We start from the raw sequence: 21147 nt of genomic DNA, 5'->3' as shown, positions 1-21147 counted from the left end.
CTTCAAATGTTCTTAGCTCCCCTTCAAAACTACAATGGTTCAGAACGTTTACCACTCCTTATCTGTATTACCCTAATATGTCCTAACTCATCAATAAGGTAAGGACCTTACTTCCTTCCTATCCTTTCTCTGCACTGCAACATATCTCCCCAAAATACAAACCTGATCACTCTGGCTTTAAGCCTTTTTTATGGCTATTATCCTTATAATCAAATTCAAACTACTGAAAAGGCCCTTATGCTCTGCCCTTCCCAGCCACTCATTACTCTCCCTTTTTTAAATTACAGCCACACTGAGCTCCTCAACACACCATATAGTCTTGCCTCTAGGCTCTAATACTATTCCTAGTATATGGAATACATTTCCCCTCTTAGGCTTGTTTTGCTCCCGGCCCCACAAAGGAACCTCTGCCATAAATCATAAAGAACCTTATATTTCTCTGGATATTACAATACTTAATAATAATTACACATACTCAAGTACATAGTACTAAAGAGTAGCAAAAGATGGGAAAATAAAATTTGCTTTGCCTTTAACTTGATGACCCATGTACAAGGGATGGAAGCATAGGGACATGGAAATATAATTGTTCCAGTTTTACTAAAGGATTCAAGTACATTGGTTGCTCATGGCTACTGCTCTTAAGCTTATATGTAGTATACTGGTTTGAAAGGACTTAAATTGTCTCAAAGCCCCCTTTATAATCATACTTACTATTAAGTATTCAAAAAGCCACTTTACAGTCAGAGAAAAACAGATTAAAGCATTTACTACAGACCATAATATGTGTGTGTTTATAAATGCACACATAAAATACACACACAAGTTGTTAGATTTATGTGTCTTTACATGTAGAGCACTGTAAGGGCTCTGGCAGCGTACCTATCAGCAGTGGTACTCATCTCAGCAGCCAAACCTGTTCATGACTGCTGGCTTGTTTTAAAGGAAAACTGATGTTGAATCAAATTAATAAATTGAAATCTTTTAGATGTATTTTTTTTAAACTATGAATATAGACTTTCAGTCATAGAGAAAATTTCTAAATATGTAGTGAAGTTCAAGATTTCCAAACTCAGCATTCTGGACATTTAAACTTCTGACCAATAGGTTTCAATATTGCATTAATACTATGTAAAAGGCAATTAACTTATCTTTCATTAGGCCATTTTCTCTCAAATGGGCATGATATGGTTCAGAAATTTGAAGGACTACTCACTGTCCCACTTCAAGAAATGGGAAATTTGTGGTAGTTTTTCTGCCTACCAGCACCACATCCTTTAAAATTCTATCAAGATTCATACAGAGGCAATAATTTTATTGTCTCTAATCATAAACTAATTCTAGAAAAATCTGCTAGAGTTAGCTTGACTTTAATAATTCTTCCCAAATATATTTTGGGATTATAATACAAAATATCACCATTTGGCATAAAGCTAAACAAAGATGTCCATATTGGAAACGAGCCTTTAGTTCAATAAAGTAAATTAATGGACAAACCGTTCCCATGGACAGAAAGTTAATGATTTTGAAAACCCATCATATCTGGTTTCACTGAAGAATTCAAGTACATTGGTTGCTCATGGCTACTGCTACTAAACTTGTATGCAGTACAAGTTAAAAGCACTGATATGAAAGCACTGATATAAAAGCACTTGAACTGCCTCACAACCCCCTTCATAATCATATTTCTACCAAGTATGCAAAAAGCCATTTTATAGCCAGAGAAAAACACTCCAGGTTAAAGGATTTACTCAAGACAGAACATAAGAATAGAAACCTATTTTCACTAAGCCATGATTGTTTTAATTGGTAGAAGAAAACAGGTTGATTAGAAGCAGTACATATAGTTAGGAAAATAAAATACTGACATTTAAGATTGTCTGAAAACTCTTTGCCTATGTAAACATGAGATTTCTGTTTACCTTTTCTGGAGAAATACCTACATACACTCTCAGTTGTGTATCGCTGCTAGAAACAAGCAAATTTTCTGGCAAACTGTTGTTCTCTACTGAGGCAAAGCCTGCCTCCCTTCACCTGGGGCATCTGCCAACCTATGGAGACAATGTTGGTTGTCACAACTGGGTTATGTGGGGTCCTACCGGCATCTAGTTGATAAACATCAGGGATATTGCTAAATCCTACAATGTACATGACAGCACTCCCCCATTACAAAAAAAAAAAATACCAAGTCCAAAATGCTAATAGTCCAAGGTCTAAAATCCTAATCTAAAATAATATGAATTTTATTTCTAAAATAGGAAACCAGGAGTTTATTTCCGGACATCTTAGGAAAGCCTAACTTAATTCACTAATGGTAATGACTGCAAGCAAATACAAGTATCTTTTTTAAAAATGCTATACTAAGATTACAGGTAAACTAGCATTGCACATATTCAGCTGCCCTTACCTAAATAGTTGGGTTTTTAATCATGTTTAAAAGTGAAATATCTGTGAACAAGTAATATAGCTCTTCATTATCATGATATCATCTAATCAGAGTCTCAAAGTACAATTCTTTAGTTTTTGTGTGTAAGAGCATTCTAGAGAAATATCATTCAATGTGCACCAAGCATTACTAACAACAGTTAATACACTAATTCCGATACTCCCTAATCTGTAAAGAATTTCATTTCAAATAATACTAGGGTTTTTTCCCCCCCTTCCAAAGACCTCAGCAAAACAAACTTGCCAAAGTCATCCCAGATCTGAAATAATAACTTAAAGGTATGAAGGTCAGGGTAATAAGACTCCAAAAACAGAACTTCATCTCCTAAAAATTCTGAAACCTGACACACTGATATTACAACAGGGTTGAACAAAGTACAATTATATGGATTACCTCCTTGGTGGTTTTAATTAAAGCTGGCTTTCAAAATGCCCGATGAAAAAACAAATCCCATTTTGGAATCAGAGCTAACTTTCTAAGTTACAAAGAGCAAAAACATGTTTCTAAAACTTCTTGCCAAAAACCACAGCACAGGTCTACACAAATTCTTTTCTAGTATTAATAGAAGTTACAAGCAACTTACTGTATTGGAAAGGTAAAATATGACTTCACTTTGCTTTTTTTAAAAAAAGAACATAGCTTTATCTGATGAGCTTTTGGTAGCTATGGCCAATAATTATATTGTGTTCCATTTTAGCAACCAAAATTATAAAGATATTCTATTTATCATAATAATACTTTCCAAATAGTAAAGGACCTGTTAATACAATGGTAACTTCCCACTCCACAGAAAATTTTTAAGATTTAAAAAAAAGGTCTGAGTTTGGGATGGGCATGGTTTGATAATTAGGATTCAACTCAAAGTACAGCTAGAACCCAAAACCTACTTGCTGAAATTTTTGAGGTCTTTACTCTCTAAATATCATTAATATAACAATTTATATTTTTGATAAAATTTAATTGTGGGCAGAAAATGTTATTTCAATTGAAAAGTATTACTTTATATTTTGTAATATGACTTTAAATACAACATAAAAGGCTAATTAACAACTCAACTGAATTCTTCATGGCTGAGGATTTTGAATATTCTTCCTTTTGTACTTAAATCATGACCATATAATCATGTCTGAGGCTGAGCAAGATATAGATATCAGAATACCCCCTAGAACTGGTTACATATGCCCATATTAACTTTTTTACTATTTACCGAATGTAAGTGTAAGGAAAAAAAACTAATTTGGTAATTCAATTACTGTTACATAAAAATCATGTAAATTCTCAAACATATGATGAAGTCATCATAGTGTACCTTGTAAGAACACTAATTACTAATGGTTGAGTAGCTTTCAGATATCATTAATAAAGTACATGACCATCATTTTAAAAGTTATTCAGTCCTACTGATTTTATAAATAACTTTTTAAGTTAGGTTCTACTACACCAAATTTTCTTTCTGCCTTAGATTTTTAAGATAAAATAAACTCAATCCCATAGAACTTTCTTCAAAAAAATAGAAGACAAATCTAAAATTTAAATATTTAAATGTCTTCATGAAAACCAGAAAACAGCTTATTCTCATATTGCTAAGTTTTAGATCTCCTGAGGAACCTACACGTGGAGAATTGTGAAGCAGAACCTCTTACCATTTATAGTAAGCAGCATAAATAACAAAATATGTCTGGTCTCTACACCTTGCTACTTCCAATTCAGCATCTGGACCACATTACCCTAGAAGTATGGAGTTAATCAGGATAATTCAACATTTAAATAGTGAACATATCTGTTACTGTGTTATGCTGGTGTACATATAGGTAGATTAACACTAGAACCATATTTCTTTAGTACTAAGAATTTCAGCTATGTTAGAAAAATGAACTGGTTTGCAAGACAAAAACAAAAACAAAACCCAAAAAACCCCATAACGTGCATCTTGGAATTTAAATAAAAAAATAATAATAAAGTAAAAAAAAAAACTTAATTTTAGGCAATTAACTAAGGCATTCACACAACATATGTATGTCAGTCTATATGCATGTCACAAACCTATTCAGTCCTAAAGCCTGCAGTATTGTAGTTTATTGTGAAACTATGTAACCAAAACCTTGAATATATCCACAATATCTATACCACAATAATGCATAGGACATAATATACTACATCTCAAAATAAATTTCTATTACAATTTTATGCAAATTCTGGTATAAGATTTTCACCTGCCATATTTTGAAATGCAACCAACTTTAAGTCAATGTACTAATCAAAATTCTCACTAGTAGCAATGTCTTCTGTGTTATCATTGGAACATTCAAAAATCAAGCTCTTAATCTAATAACCACAGTATGTTATCAATTAAAACCACTGCATTATTGGTTGTTAAAGCAGGAAGTAATACAGCAAGTAAAGTATTTCTAATTCACAGTTTCAAAAATAAAATGTGCAGTTTTCAAATATCAGACAGCTTGAAATTGGTCACTCAACAACTGCCTCCTTCAACATATGTAAACTATGTTTGCACAGCATTAGGAGATGTCTTTTATTTCAGAAGTTAGTTCTAACTGTTACAGGAGCACCACAAATTTGAATAGAGGCTACAGTGTGAAATGAGCTCACTGAAGGATATGTTAAAAAAAAATTTCAACTATAACGCAAAAGCTTTGTTCTCCCAGCAGATTCCTTAATCAGAAAAAGGAGTCAACACTTACCAAACACAATATGTAAATTAGCTCTATAAGAGATGGGGAAAAATCTAACTCAACTAAAAGATTAGTTAACAAACCTGTGATAGCTGGCTTCAGAATTTTCCTAAAAATAAAATTCAAAAGCATACACAGTATTTGTATCCTCTGCTGAGGAATGTAGACTTTCAACAGTAATGAAAGAAAGATCTAGCTTTAAGAAGTTGTAGGTGGAAACACACACACACAAATGGGTAACTGAAGAAAACTGAGTACTTAAATATTCAAATTTTAAATGTGTAAGAAAATCTATAATAGAATAAAAGTGGCAAATTGTTCCTGTGACTTGATTTGCTGAAAACATTAGCAAATTCACACTGACATTAAGAAAACCAAAGTTTCAAAATTTACTCCTCTCTCTCCAGATATGTTTTCTGTGCAAAAATAAATATCTGAAAATTGCACTAATAATACTTATTTTAACTTTTGTATTATGAATAATCTGCACATGCTTCTTTACAGACAATACATATTTGTAAACTTGCTCATGCAAAATTAGTGTGTGCAACAGGGATATTGTTAATCCTCATACTTAAAAATGATACCTTATTATCCTTTCAAAACTGCCAAATCCTCTGAAATGTAACAAATTTTATATGGATATTCTTGTCTGCCAGCTAAAAATCAATTTGTGTTGCTGAAACAAAAAATTATACTGCTGAAACAAAAAATTATACAAGAAAAAGAAACGGTTTTTTTTGTCTTGCAGAATTGATTTTTAAATGAGAAAATTTATAAAACAAAGAAATTCATGGTCACAAAATTTTAACATTTTAATCCTAAACATTACAGGGTAAATAGATACTGGACCCTATCTCCACACTCTGTAAGTCCTAACTTTTAGTTTCCATTTTAAATGTTGCTTCTAACCACTAAAACATTAGTGGTTTCACAACCTCTGGATTATGGAAATACACATTTCTCAAATAAATGCTACAAAACAACAATGGAAGAAAGCTGAACAAACTGTCTCCATGAAGGAAAAAAAGTGGAACATTTTGAAGCTTTTAGACACTTGTTTCCATGTCTTATGATTAACTTGTCAATTCAGTGCATTATATGGTCAAATGTAATGGTCCCAGTATTGAACAAGCATTTAACTAGTGTCCATTGATTCCAAATTAGTGGATGATGAATCTTTTTGGATACTTTCAAAGATGGCTGCCAGCTCAGGGTTAGAACTGATCTGTGACTGGAATTCACTCATCAGTGGACTCTTCTCTGCTTCTGGAATGGTTAGCAGTGCTGCTACTGCTCTCATGGCAGATCGCTTTAATTCATCTTGTTTTTCAAACTCCTGCTTTACTGAGTTTGCCTTTACCTGTAATGGGAAGTAAATTTAAATTACATGCTGTAAAAGATAGCTTACATGAACAAAATTAAGCACACAGGAATTCCTGGTAAATAAGCAAAATTACTATCAGAGGTCCAAAGGGCACTTTATATTTTAAGTATAGCCAGAATTAAACTTTCTTTCAAAGCAGAAGCTGTCTCTTTTTCTTTTATAGGAATTTACACAGAAAATCCAGACCCACATGATTGAAACAAAAAGTGAAACTTGGGAAATATCATCTGCTAAGCAAATCCTACTTTGGCCTTTAGCTATCCTATTACTCATGATTCTTCAAATGCCATATAATAACACCTCCATGCCTCTATTCATGTAATTACTTGATATTTAAAAACCTTGTTTAACCTTCTTGGTCTAAAAAATCATTTTCCAAGGTTAATTTCAAATATCATCACCCTCATATGAAGTCTCCTATGTTTCCCTCCCTAACCAGAACTGAATATGACCTTATCACATCTTATTCTACATGGGTACTTTAAAATATATATCATATTATTATAGCAATAAAAATAACATGTAACAGTGCTACAGTTCATAAAAAAAATAGGTTATCTTTAGATCAACTGCTACATATGAAGTTAGAATAATTAAATTTGGAAACCTCAGAAAAAGCTACCAATCCTAAATTCAAAGTTACACAAGAAAAAGAAACATGGTTTTTGTTTCCCTAAACTTTTTATTTTTAAATGAAAAGACTTATAAAGCAAAAAATAATTACATAGTCACAAAATTTTAACATTTTAATCTTACATGGTAAACAGACCCTGGACCCTTTCTAAACACTCCATAAATCCTACACCGAGGATAGTCTACATTGATGTCTATTAAGGATTACCTTAGTTGTACACGTGGCACGTAATGGCTCAACAAGTCGGTCCAACCTCTGTAGTACCGCACTTGGACAAAGGGTAGAAAGTCTCACCAACATTAAAAATGTTAGCATCTATTAGGAATAAAAAATGACAAAATTTACAACTGATATTTTTTCTAAGGACAAAATCCCAAATTCTGATAAATTTCTTAAAAGGAAAAACGACTCACATGTAAAATAGATTCATTTTAATGTAATATGTCATTCTGAATCACAAAGATTTATTTCAAACCTTATCTGAGTTAAGTGCTAGGGAGAACAACTGTCATGTGGTCCTAAAATACAAAACTAGAAAACTGGTTTTCAATCTTGGCTGCACATTATAATCACTTGGGAAGGTTCTGTAACATACCCATTCCTCAGCCTTATCCCCAGAGAGCTTTATTTAACTTGTCAGGATAGGGTTGTAGATTCAATTTTTTTGGTACCAGGGATTGAACCCAGGGGCACTGAACCACTAAGCCACATCCCCAGCCCTTTTTATTATGAAACAGGGTCTCACTAAGTTGCTTAGGGCCTCAATGAGGATAACTTTGAACTTGTGATCCTTCTACCTCAGCCTCAGATTTAGTATTTTTAAAAAAGCCCATGTGCACCAGAATTGAAATTCACTGAACTAGAATATTACTAACCTGGACAAAAGCTTTATAGTAAGTTTCCACTACCTTAGCAGATTTTTTCTAGGGAGAGGGATTATCTCAACTGTTATCCAGATTAATTCGTATAAAACTAAACAACCCCTAATTTTTTTCTCTTGGGCTATTTATAGAATTAAACAATATATCCTGTTACTTTTGGGGGGAGCTCTCTTTATTGAAATCTGGGAGGATCAGGTCACTACCATATATAAACAAATAAAAGTTCTGGTAAAAAGCTCAATACTGATCAGTTACCACTTTTGCTCTGCCTGGAAAGGCCCTAATGGAAGAGTTGAGGAAATGAATATAATACATTTTTTTCCCTCAAATCTGTCATTTACTGTTTGTATTTACAATGGAGATGAACAAACAAGAAAATAAAAAAAACAGTTCTAAACAAAATTCAAGTTCTAAACTTAAGAAGTAATGAGTCATTTCTAGGCTCTTCTACAGATTGCTTTGTATTTCTAAAAAATATTATTGCATGTTGTCCTCTTAATAAAATTTCTGATATTAAACATGGTATATTATACTGAAAAACAAAAAGCCCTCATTCAGGTAAACAAAAATAGTTATCATTCAGATCAGCCTCAAAGACAGACCAAGACAATATGAAGAAACTAGGAAACCCTCTCATGGGTAACAACTATAGTCCAACATCGAGACAGGCCAAAAAAGTCAGAGATTTATACTTTGAATAGCAAAAGCTATCTGGACTCTCTGGAAAAGATCTAGGTAAGGGACTAGTCATTAAGCAAGCTGGCACAGAATTTCTTAAAAACTTTGTGTCCATTTCCACTTCATCTTTTAATAAAATGAGTTTTGGACTTTTCTTTTATATCAACTTTTCTTACACTACCTTACTACTACTTTTTTCTTTTTTGAACTAGGGACTGAACTCAGTGGTGCTTAACTATTGAGCCACATCTCCACCCCTTTTATTATATTTAATTTAGAGACAGGGTTTTGCTAAGTTACTTAGGGCTTGCTAAATTGCCGAGGCTGGTTTTAATCTCCCAATCCTCCTGCTCTAGCCTCCCAGGCCACTGGAATTACAGGCATGCATCACCATGGCTGGTCATTACTACTACTTTTGCATATTACAGTTTATTAGATGCTTACTAAGATCTTAATAGACAACCCATTTTTTTTTTTTTTAACTTATAGGTGTTAACAAATTACAAGGGAACCAGGTGCTGCAGTCTTCCTCTAAAACATTCTATAAAACAATCAAACATCTTACCTTAATATCATAATGGTCCTTCAAACCATCTTCAACATGATTTAGAAATTCAAAGATATCTAGTCTATCAAGACAACTGTCTAGAAGTGTATACATACACTCAAAAGCCGCCTTTCTAATATCCAAACCGTCATCAACTGTGTGTTTAAATGGACCCATTTCTACCTGTTAAAACAAAAAAAGAATGTGTAGATATGCTACTTAAGAAATAAAAGACAAGCTCAGATAAACAATGTACTCTAACTAACTTACCTCCCTTATAAGCTCCTTTCTAACTTTTGTTTCATTGTACAGATGTGGAAGAACAGTATCCAAAAGATCTCTTATTAATGACGGTTTGTTATGTGCTGCTGAGTTGAATGTGACCAAGGCTACTCTTCTTACATTCAAATCTGGGTCTTCTAAGGTTTTTAGGAAGTCACCTGAAAAATTATGAGAAAAGCAACATACAGCTATAGTAAGCATAAAATAAAATATGCATAATATTTTTTTCAAATTGAATTGCTTATTATAGTTGATATCACTGTTATTTTCTTCACTGAAGGTCAAAGAACAGAACTTGATAAAATACTAAGTGAACCATAAAAGTTTATTTTAGCAGCAGGAAAATCATCATTTCTAAAGCTGAATACATTTTCAAGTGATAACCCACTATCTATATATACTGCAGAGTGTATGGAAGGACAGTCCATGAAATTCCCCAGAGGTGGCCTATACAGAAAAATGATGTCTGTAGCCAAAAAGACTAAGTTGCAAGGTTTTCCTTATAGTTTCCTAAAAGCAACAACAAAAAATTTTTAAACAAAGTTTAAACTCAATGGTAACATCCAGAAAAGTTTCAGCACTTATTATAAAAAAACAAACAAAAAGTTTAGAAGACAGCATGGTTTCAAAGTAATTTAAATATTGTTGGACACGGTGGCACATGCCTGTAATCCCATAGGCTTAGGAGGCTGAGACAGGAGAATTGCAAGTTCAAAGCCAGCCTCTGCAATGGTGAGGTGCTTAGCAGCTCAGTGAGATTCTGTCTCTAAATAAAATTCAAAGTAGGGCTAGGGATGTTGGCTCAGGGATTGAGTTCCCCTGAGTTCAATCCCTGGTACCCCCTCCTCCCAAATAATAATTTAAATGTACCAGATTAATCCTCCCCACCCCTTTGTTTACCTAATTATTAAACTGTTAGAGGAATAATTATAAGAGAGCATGTATTTCCTTTCAGCAAAGCATCTAAAATACTGCTGTTTATCATGAATGAAATGTTATTGCAGAGTAGACCTGTGGTCCCAATTCCTTGGTCTAGAAATTTCAATTTGAAATTTAAAAAGATTCCTAGATGGTTTTGATGTTCAAATACTCAAATACTGAATTAAATAGTTAATTCAACTAGAAAACCACCTGACTGAATAACTATACTAACAATGTACAATATAATGGCTGTAGATATTCTTGAGTATCACCTCTAACCTCTTCTTAGAGGTTATTTATTGTTTGTTTCTGGGAGCTTATTTATTGTTTGTAACCCTCCAATCCCTGCCCCCTCAAAATAATCAAAGATTGAGGCCCTACCAGTTCAAATGAGATTCATTCAGTTAACGTTCTAACTGATCCAAAATTTATTAATCTTAGATTATCCCCAAAATGTGATTATCAAGTATGTAGTTGATTCTAAACACATGCTTGTATTATCAACTAAAAATTTAATATATTTGCAAAATCACCTGGTAAATGTTGGGAGTCCCCCCCCCCCAAAGACTAACTTCCCCATCCCCCAAGAAGAGCCGTCCAATGGTGAGCCCTCCTGGCTCACATGATCCTTACCCACCAATCAGAGCCCTGCTGGCTCACCTGATCCTTACCCTCCAATCAAAAAGCACCCCATGCCAACTGTCAAACCACCCCTGGCTCTATAAATACGCAGAGCTGTTCCTCAATAAATGGGCATTTGCTCCGAAGATGACAAGCCTTGTTCGTTCTTTCAGTAATAAGTATAAACAAACATAATTTTATAAAGCTATAAGATCATACATAATAAATAATCTTTTGGGGCGGGGGGCAAAGGGATCTTATGAGGCATTGAATTCAGGGGCACTCAACCACTGAGCCACATTCCCAGCTCTTCTTTTCATTTTATTTAGAAACAGGATCTCATTGAGTTGCTTAGTTCCTTGCTTTTGCTGAGGCTGGCTTTGAACTCACAATCCTCCTGCCTCAGCCTCCCAGGCTGCTGGGATTACAGGCATGTGCCACAAAGCCCAGACATCAATAATCTTTTTAATAAAATAATTACCTAAAAGGCATTTTAATTTCTAAGCAAAACAAAAATTTCCTCATAAATGTTTATAGTTATTGAAATTAAGAAACTTGACAAAACAGCTCTTTCACCCAAACAGTTAACACTATATTTATATTTATCTTTTTTTCCCCACTTACCTATGCAGTTCTTTAATAGTGGATCGATAGGTTGAGGATGATCAGAAATAGTAAATTTCACAGCTGTAACCACTGAACTTCGGGCATATGATGAGCCTAGTTAAAAATAAATTGCAAGTCTATTGGTCCATGAAATCCATGGACATCATTTCACACTACTTTATATAACACCATGTCTTCAAATCTTTAAAATTCTCTTTGGCCAAAAAGGATATTCTTATTGCTCTCAGAATACTAAAGAAGCAAAATTTACTTACCAAACAAAATTTAAACACATTAAATTTCAAAAGATAATTTCTTCTGTGAAGAAGGTGACCAAAGGAAGAAACAATGGAGGATCTAGCCCTCATAAAAGGGAAGTGGTTAAATCCACAAGTAGCTTATAAATATTTCAAAATTTTATTAAAAAAAGAAACCTATTTTAAGAATGAATAGCCATTACTATTTTCTACTTATTTCAATGGCACTGACACTGGTAAATCTGAAATCTAAGATCTTTCAACTGAATTAAATACTTTCACCAATTTTAACATAATTAGCACTAGCAAGCCCTTTAGATTAATTCTAGAGCAATCTTCCACATTTTAAGACAGTGACATTAAAATGTAGTCAGCATGAAGAACTAGATCAAACTTATTAAGCATTACTACTTAATTATACTCTATCCTTGTAAACAACAAAATTTCATCAATATAGCTCCACATTGTAACACAAGGCAGTACATGTGCATACATTAACTTTTACATATAAGAGAATCTGGTTCAACTTCCTCATTAGCTATCTTTCAATGTCAAAAATTTTATTTATTTATTTTAGACAAGAAAATCTATCTTAGATAAGAAAATACTCACCTGATATCAAATACCCCTTAAGCCGTGGAAGGAGAGTTTCAGGATCAATTAGAGTGAGTTTTCCTAGACATTCAGCAACGACATTTCTGGTACCTTCCTCTGCACACTCACAGTGCTTTAATAATAAGGCCCAGATATTTTCAACATATGGTTTAAGGCCCACCACTGATGCAGAGCTAATAATTTCTTTCAAGGAATGAAGCAGAAGATACTGCCTTTTGGGCTGACTGGTTATTTCTTGTAAAACAAATGGCAAATATTCAGGAAGGTTGCCCACACTAATGCTGCCTAATGCATAGGATGCAGCTGATTTCACTTCTTCACTAGGAGATGAGAAAGCTTCTAATATTACAGATTTTAGTTCCAACTGCCCACTTAAGTCAATATGATGCCCAACTTCTCCAAGAGAAAGGAGAGCTAAGAGACGAATGGAATCTGTAGACCTTGAGTTCTTGACATCTTGAATAAACTGACCTACTACTGCTGGTCCCTCCTTAGGGCATGCTCGAGTAAGGGCAGCTACACATTTGGCAATGGAATAATAAGACTGCTTATGAGTCAGAGCTGTGCTCTGAGAGTAAACTGGACCAGTCAGCATGCGCAACAAATCCATATATCCTAAATTATTTGTTCCAGTGACAACCAGAGCTTGGAAAAAGTCTAGCATGGCACTAAGAGCTCCCCCCTGCAACAAGGGTGATCTCACAAGTCCAATGAGTTCATTGAGAATAGATCCACTTATCTTTGAGAGAGAGGAGGGATAAACTTTTGCCAGAGTAGTAAGAAAACTGATAGCCATCTGTGAAACATGCATATCACTTTCACTGATAAGAGGTGGGAGCTCATCTAGAACTGCATCAATCATGGCAGCTGTCAGGCTGTCACTGTAGTTTTTAATCAGAATATCTAGGGCAGAAAGGGTCCCCAGTTTCAAAGCTCTCTGGTTCTTCCTGAGAAATGAAGCAAGAATAGGAACCCCTTCTCCCAGGACAGGTCTCAAATCTATCTTCAAAGGTGACCCAGCAATCAGTGTTAATGCCTTCACTGTAGTTAACCGGGTAATTTCATTCTTGAGTCTCTCCAAGAAAATCTGAAGGGTATTAGGCAAGTCGGAACCCAAATTGTCTCCAAGGTTGCAAATAATTTGTCCCATACAGGAAATAGCCCTTTCCTTGACTTCCTGATCAATGTCAGCTGCTTTTAACCTCTTAATGGTACAGGTAAATAGATCTTTGATGTAAGGAGTTGCATCAAACGAGGAAGGCTGATCTAAAGGACGGATTACTTTAACAAGCTGTTGAGTAACAAGAAGTGCTTCAGATGTAATCTTGTAAAATGGGTCTCCAACACAAGCCACAACTGGAGGGACCAAAGCCTGAACATGAGGATGGAAGACTTGAGGAGAGTGGTTACAGAGGATTACATATAGGCATGACAAAGCATCAATCTTCAGATTCGATGAGCTTGATTTATCATTCAGTGAGAAAATAATTCCTAAAAAGCCAACAAAAAAATCATCAGTGAGAAAATAATTCCTAAAAAGCCAACAAAAAAATCGAATGATTTCTATGCTTTTTCAAGAAAGAAATATTAAAAATCAACCTCTAAAATACTGCTAAAGTTCCTATTTTCATTATATTATCTCAAAAGTAAAAAACCCCAAATTTTAAACACAGTAAAATTTTAAACTTTTTATTTGCAAATTTCTAACTTCACATGTTTAAGATGCTTAGATAAAAAAAATTCTATGTGCAAATTAAATTTTCATAAAATTCCCTCTTAAGAGAAATAATTATTTAAACTTATCTGAGTCTTAAAATAAAAAGTCCATAACAAGCCCCCAAAAGACACTATTTCTTTCATACCTGGTACAAGTACAGGAATGTGTTGTGTTAGGGCCCCAGGTAATACATTTACCAGTTCAGTTAACATGTTAAAACAACATTGTCGGGTCTTCACACTTTTTTCTTTCATCTGTTTATGCAGAGCTTTAACAATGTTGGGAACCTGTAATTTTCACATACTCATTAGTTAGTTCATCCATTGGTATCTCCTCAGTATATTTAATATAATTTATGGAGAATGAAGAAAAAGGTTTGGGTTCCATTCCTAAATCAGCTCCTAGTGCTCTTGCAAATAAAGACTATTAGATCTAAACCAAGTTTTTTGCATGTACTATAATTCTTATAACTATTTGCTTGCAACTAATAAGAAAATAAAAAGATATCACTTAGCTTCCTACAGAGCAACAAAATAATTTTCCTTGATTTTTAATTATAAAATGCACATGACTAATAAAAATTCAGCAAATAGTAAATAATAATTTTCAACTAAAAATTTAGCAATTTAATTTATAAATAGAAAGACAACAGATAAGTAACAAAGAAAACAAGTAACATTATGGAAAAGTAACCATCAAATAGGGTTTTTTTTTGCTTTCAGTTTCCTGTCACCAGGAAAACAATCTCACTTCAAAAGTAGCTATAAACTGCAGGGGTACAATTTGTAGGCATCTGGTCTAAACTTTCTAATGTTTGTTAGTAAAACTTAAATATGGTCTCCATCAACAATTCTTATAGATGAGCTTGACTTAGGCTATAGACAGAGCTTCTAAAATCCCTCAATAACTAAAAAAGAGATTAAGAACAAAAACAACCCCTCAACAATACTAAACACCTACATATCATAACTGAACAGATATGATATGTATTATCCCCTCCTCTGATTTAATGACTTAAAACATCTCTTTTATAATAAAAAAGACATAGTATTTATATACTCCATAGAGCTACTATAGAGATTACATGTAAGAAAATGCCCACTATATACTAGTCAATAAATGGGAGCTATAAAGATGTAAAGTTTTAGAAAAAAAGTCCTCAAGTAAAAAATGTGTATGTTATTATACTAAGAGTTGATATATGTCAAGCACTAAGTAATATGCACTACACTGAAACTATACAGATCATTTCATCTCTCACTACATGAGCCAAATGCTTTTATGTAAACCTTTATTATAATGAGAAGACAGAGGTTAAATAAAACAGATAAAACAGATGGCTATATGATCTGACAGCTCTAAGAATCCTCCATTAATACCAAATATAAAGATTATTTTAATGAATCTTAATATCACTTGTCAAGTAAAATGAGAAACACTTTGATTAGAATAAATGATTTATAAGTAAATATGAACATTTACTGATACACAAACATTTATCTTAGAACTTTGTTTCTCCAAAGATATTTCAGAATTCACATTTACACACACACACACACACTGGAAGCACATTTACTATCATGAATTTCTAAGGCATACTTTTTTAAACCAACCTGACTCTGAAGCATGGTTAAAGGTGTTTCTCCCTGTTCCATTGCATCGGGGTCACATAGCCAACTTTGTACAGGACGAGTTTGCTTCAAAAGAGAAAGGTATGCATGAAAAACATCTGCCTTTACATTCTCTTCACGCTCTTTAAATCTGGATATCAGCGCAGGAGAGACAGTCTTGTAGAATTCTGGAAGCATTTCATGCCTTGTGCTAACTACGGCATCCAAGCATTTGGCAGCTGCACGCCTCACTTTCCAACTCATGTCATCATCATCACTGTATTCATCATCACTACCTAAAGGGAAGTTTTAATGTGAACAAGATATTAATGGTAAGAAAAGTATCTCATTTTAGAAAAAGCAAATTGGTAATTTTTAATCAAAGACAGTTAATCTAACTTTTCATTAACATATACAGCAAGCATAGTTTAAAAAGAACTAGAACTTGAACAGACACCAGAACTTGTTACTTGTATAAATTTGCACATAAATGAACTTCTTTATGACAAGGCTTTTCACTAAACTGGTTGATGTGCTATTAGGACAAATATGCATATACTACCTTTCAAAATTTTGTGAAAAGACACTGTACATTTTTCATGATAAAAAGAAAACACTGCCCACTTAACAGATTACCATCTTCTCCAAATTCCTAATGTTAAACCACAAACACTGCAAGCATAATCATTATATCTCACTTATGTATATGTAACAGATAATTTGCCAAGGAACAGTGCTGTACTCCTGTAATCCTATCACCTCACAGAGATTAAGGCAGGAGGATCTCAAGTTCAAGGCCAGGCTGGGCAAGTAAGAGAGACACTTACTTGTGTAATTTTGTCTCAAAATTCAAAAAGTTTTTAAAAAGGGCTAGGGATCTAGCTCAGTGGTAGAGCACCCTGGGGCAGGGGCAGGGGCAGGGGCAGGGGTGATCAATCTCCAATACTATTTAAAAAAAAAAAAGTGTATATATGTGAGTGTATGTGAAATCTTAAAAAAAAAAAAATTATTCCTTTCATAACACTATTGGTTCAATCAGTTGAGTAAAAAAGTCAGAAAGGCAACAAAAACATCAGTGGTTTGGACTAGGGATGCAGCTCAGTGGCACAGCACTTGCCCTGGGTTCAATCCCAAGCACTACAAAAAAATTAAAAACTACAATTGTTATGGGCTGAGGGTGCAGGTCAGTGGTAGAGCCTTTGTGAAAGACACTGTACCAAGAAAGAAAGTAAATACAAAAAAAGCAATTCTCATGGCAGTCTAAAATGATTCCTTAGTATATGAACATTGAGGGTAAGGGGTAATATCTCTCTACCGCCTTATAACCCAATTAGCTTAGTGACAGTCAAGTATAGCCAAGTAGACTTTAGAAGACTCTATGATATTAATTTCAAATCTCCAAATAGTTTACTTAATTTCATTCATTTTTGGACATTATAGATAATTCAACAAAATACTGCTAAACACAAGACATTTGATTCATTCTCCCATACCTACTTAAATAAAATTTAAAAGGAACAGCTAGAAAAGACTACTGACTTAAAAAAAAATAATACAATTTTCTCCAATTTCAACATACAATGTGAATTACATCATAGAAATATAAGGTTTATTAAAAACAATTTTATGTAAAAAATTAATAATGTCCTAATCACTGAAATGAATCATTATAACACCATGGAAGAAAGACAGGAGGTGTTACTTATAATTCATATAACTTATAAAGTAGCATGCTAAACACCAACATTCAAAACCTGGAGCATACAGTGTTATGTTATTTAGTATGCTAAACACCAACATTCAAAACCTGGAGCATACACTGCTACTGCTTCATTCAAATGATACTCACATCACAACATAAGCTATGGTTTCCTTTCATTAATATAACACATGTATTACCTACTGTGTACTAGGCACTGTTCGAGGCACTGACATAAGGCAGTTAATAAAGAGGTTAAAATTTCTAGTCTCCCTGAAGACAGCAAGTAGGTGGAAGATAATCATACAATGTGTCAGAAACTGTGATAAACAAAATTAAAATGCTGAGAAGGGAAATAGAGGTATGCCAAAGGAGGGGAAAGCTCCAAGATGGGAGGGATATGAGAGAAAGCAATCATGTATGACCAAGGTTTTAGTCCTGAGAAATTAGAGGAATGGAGGTGCCATTCTGAGACAAAAAAAAAAAAAAAAAAAAAGACCAAAGAAAGAACAAGTTTGAAGATGGATGAACAAAAGGTAGAGAGAAGACATTTCAGATATTTGGCCAGTGATATCAATTAAACAGTCATATATGGATTCTAAAGAAAAGATCCGGAGCAAAGATAAGATATGGGTTGTCACCATACTAATAAAGTCAGGAGACTTCATGAAGTCCAGAAGAAAATTAAGAGTCCAACAGATAAGTATAAGGACTGTGTCCTGGAAAAGGAGTACCACAACAATAGGACCAAACCCAGCCAAGTTTGGTATCCTAAAAGCTAAATAAAAAAATACTGCTAAAATTAACAGGCAGAGTCAGTCCAGCCTTTGCAATATTGTACATCACTGAAGGAGGGTTCAAGATGGAAGGTGAAGAAAGGAAAAGAAAAACATAATTTAAAGAGTTCTGCTGTAGAGAGAAAACAAGGAGTACCTGCTAGAGAAGTTAAGGGAGGTATTTTTAGTTATTTTGTTAAAGATAGGTTAAATTACAAACTTTATAGGAAAGTTTATTACATAAATTCAAAGAATCAAACTAAATACAAAGTATTATTAAAAAATATTTACCCATTAAAATATCTCTACGATTTACTCATAAAATATCTCTTAAGTTCTTCCAATACAAAAACAAACAACTAAACATGAGCAACCCTATGTCCTTTAAGTGCCATTCCTTTCCAGAGTAAATACCACAAATCACAGTGTAACATCAATTTTAGAAATGTTTAGGTCATTCATGAAAGTCTAATATGTCTTTAAACATTACCCTACCCAGGTCCTCGCCCATGTGAGACAAGTACTCAGTCGTTGAGCTACTTCCCCAGTTCTTTTTCTAATTTTTATTTTGGGATAAGGTCTTATTAAGTCTCCCAGACTGGCCTTGAATTTGTGATACTTCTGCCTCAGCCTAAGTAGCTGGTATTATTGGCTTGCATCACCATACCTAGCAGATTTAAAAATTAAAAAAAAAAACAAAAACCACTAATTTATGTTCTGACAAAAACATTTTGTAGAAACTGTGAAAACTAAAGAACAAAACTGTAGTATAATTTGCGGTAAGAATCACCTCCATCTATAATACTGAGTCTTTCACAAAATTTAAATTTTCTTCCATCCAATCTGAAATACCTTGATCATCGTCATCACCACCATCAGCATCCATAGCATTTTCATCTTCATCTTCATCATCATAATTGTAATTTGGATCATAGGTAAGATATTTAAGACAAATGTTTATAATAGTAGAAACATGAGGATATACTTCCTTAGGACATCTGAAGATAAAAACAAAACCTGCTTTAAGCAACTCTTCTCCTTAATTCAGTGTCTGCCACATTTTACTTTATTACCATCAATAACATATGAAAGTGTTTCCCAGACCATTTAACACCAATTGGCCTTGAACTTTTTCTTCCAGGGTCTTCATATTTTAAAAGATTTCTTTTAAATTATATTTATTTAATTAATTAATTTTATGAAGAATCCTCCTCTTCACACACTTATTTTAACTATGTTATGGTTAATGTAGAAGAGTAGAAAGAATATGTGAAGACCAAGCCCAGATAAAATTTCCAATTTTAAAAATCGGATATGATTATAAAGTGATTTCTCAAGAACCTGAATGGCAAGAAATAACTGGAAGACTAAGTCCAGTGAGACCAAGACACTATGCTATATTAGCCAAAGGAAAAATCTGTTACTAGGTTAGTATTGCCTTCGAGTACATAAATGCAAAAATTCTTATTAAGCTTTTAAAAAATATTAGAATCAAAATTTTCAAAATGAGTATCACTCTTCTAGCAAAATGGATATGAGGGATCTAAACAAAAACTGTTGAAAAGATTTGAAAGTCACTGATCAAATAATTAATTTATCTTGTTGATCTCTCAAGACAGATAGATATATCTTCATATATTGTATTTCTTCCCCTCTATAGAGGCAGAAATAATTATAAATGCTTTTTTACATTTAAAAAATAAATTCCTAATAATGAGATGGAAACAATTTCAAAGTAAATGTGATAGTCACATTTGATAACAAAAATAACATTATCTTCAAAAATTGGCTATCAGTTATTAAAGAACTATTTAAAATACACCTGAAATTTTGAGCACTGTTTTTCCTTATACAACCTACTCTAGATTTTAATTATTATTCTATTCTTTTTAAAAAATATTTTTTAGTTGTTAATAGACCTTTATTTTATTTATTTCTATGTGTTGCTGAGAACTGAACCCAGTGCCTCACACATGCCAGGCAAGTGCTCTACCACTGAGCCCCAGCCCTATTATTCTATTCTTAAGAAAAAAAAAAAAAATTAAATAACTTACCTTCTCACAAATGATTCAAAAGCTTGAATGCAGTATTCTCTCAATTCATCATCATCTACATTACAAAATTTTACCACCAAAGGAATTATCTTCTCAAGATATTCACCTAAGAAAAACATACCTTTTCTTAAAAAACATGTTTTTTTTTTTTTTTTGTTTTTTTTTTTTTAAATTAAAGACAGCTTTAAAACATTTCTTACCTATCCTATGGCCAGCTTGCCTACTAATAGCAGCAATACATTGTATGTAGGTTCTTGTTGTTGACATGGAATCATTTTTGGACAACTCTGACAACAGATGTTCAATAAGATCTACAAAAACTATATTTCCACAGCTCATAACCAGATGGCCAAGAGCAATAATGGTTCTTTTCCTTACTGCAAGTCTGGGGCTGGTCAACTGAGGGAGTAGACAGGTCAGAATTGAAGGATGGAAATTAACAAGAAGTCCTCCTTGCCTTAAAATAAAAAAGAAAAAATGAATGAATTCAAGATGTCGGAGCACACTAAAATATCTGTCCTCTGAACTCAACATAAATATGCAATAGGGTATAAATTTAGATGAAACAAACCCAAATTCAGAATGAAGGGAAAACTGAATTCTCACTATTTTTTGCCAATGCAACAAAAAATATAGAACTAGTACTAGAACTCCTGGAATCTAGACTTACATTCTCCATTAGAAGCTATCTAATGAACTGGCTAGGCAAAAACTCAATGATCT

At 33.4% G+C, this 21147-nt stretch overlaps 1 protein-coding gene across 1 annotated transcript in view; it reads right to left on the bottom strand.

The window, feature by feature from the left end:
* Positions 1-5410: 5410 nt before the first annotated feature.
* Positions 5411-21147, bottom strand: part of Cand1 (cullin associated and neddylation dissociated 1) — a 37087-nt gene continuing 21350 nt past the window's right edge. Inside the window, exons 5-15 of the mRNA XM_076854838.1 lie at positions 20625-20881; positions 20425-20530; positions 19223-19368; positions 15899-16191; positions 14431-14572; positions 12566-14059; positions 11715-11810; positions 9537-9706; positions 9285-9449; positions 7368-7475; positions 5411-6502 (exon numbers count right to left, since the gene is read on the bottom strand). Coding sequence (XP_076710953.1) covers positions 6278-6502; positions 7368-7475; positions 9285-9449; positions 9537-9706; positions 11715-11810; positions 12566-14059; positions 14431-14572; positions 15899-16191; positions 19223-19368; positions 20425-20530; positions 20625-20881 — 3202 coding nt within the window. The 3' untranslated portion in view covers positions 5411-6277. The remainder of the gene's footprint in view (positions 6503-7367; positions 7476-9284; positions 9450-9536; positions 9707-11714; positions 11811-12565; positions 14060-14430; positions 14573-15898; positions 16192-19222; positions 19369-20424; positions 20531-20624; positions 20882-21147) is intronic.

This window comes from Callospermophilus lateralis, chromosome 4 (genome assembly GCF_048772815.1).
Source record: "Callospermophilus lateralis isolate mCalLat2 chromosome 4, mCalLat2.hap1, whole genome shotgun sequence".
In the NCBI taxonomy this organism is placed as follows: Eukaryota; Metazoa; Chordata; class Mammalia; order Rodentia; family Sciuridae; genus Callospermophilus; species Callospermophilus lateralis.
The sequence above is the reverse complement of the archived record's forward strand: the minus strand, read 5'-3'. Positions and strand labels throughout refer to the sequence as shown.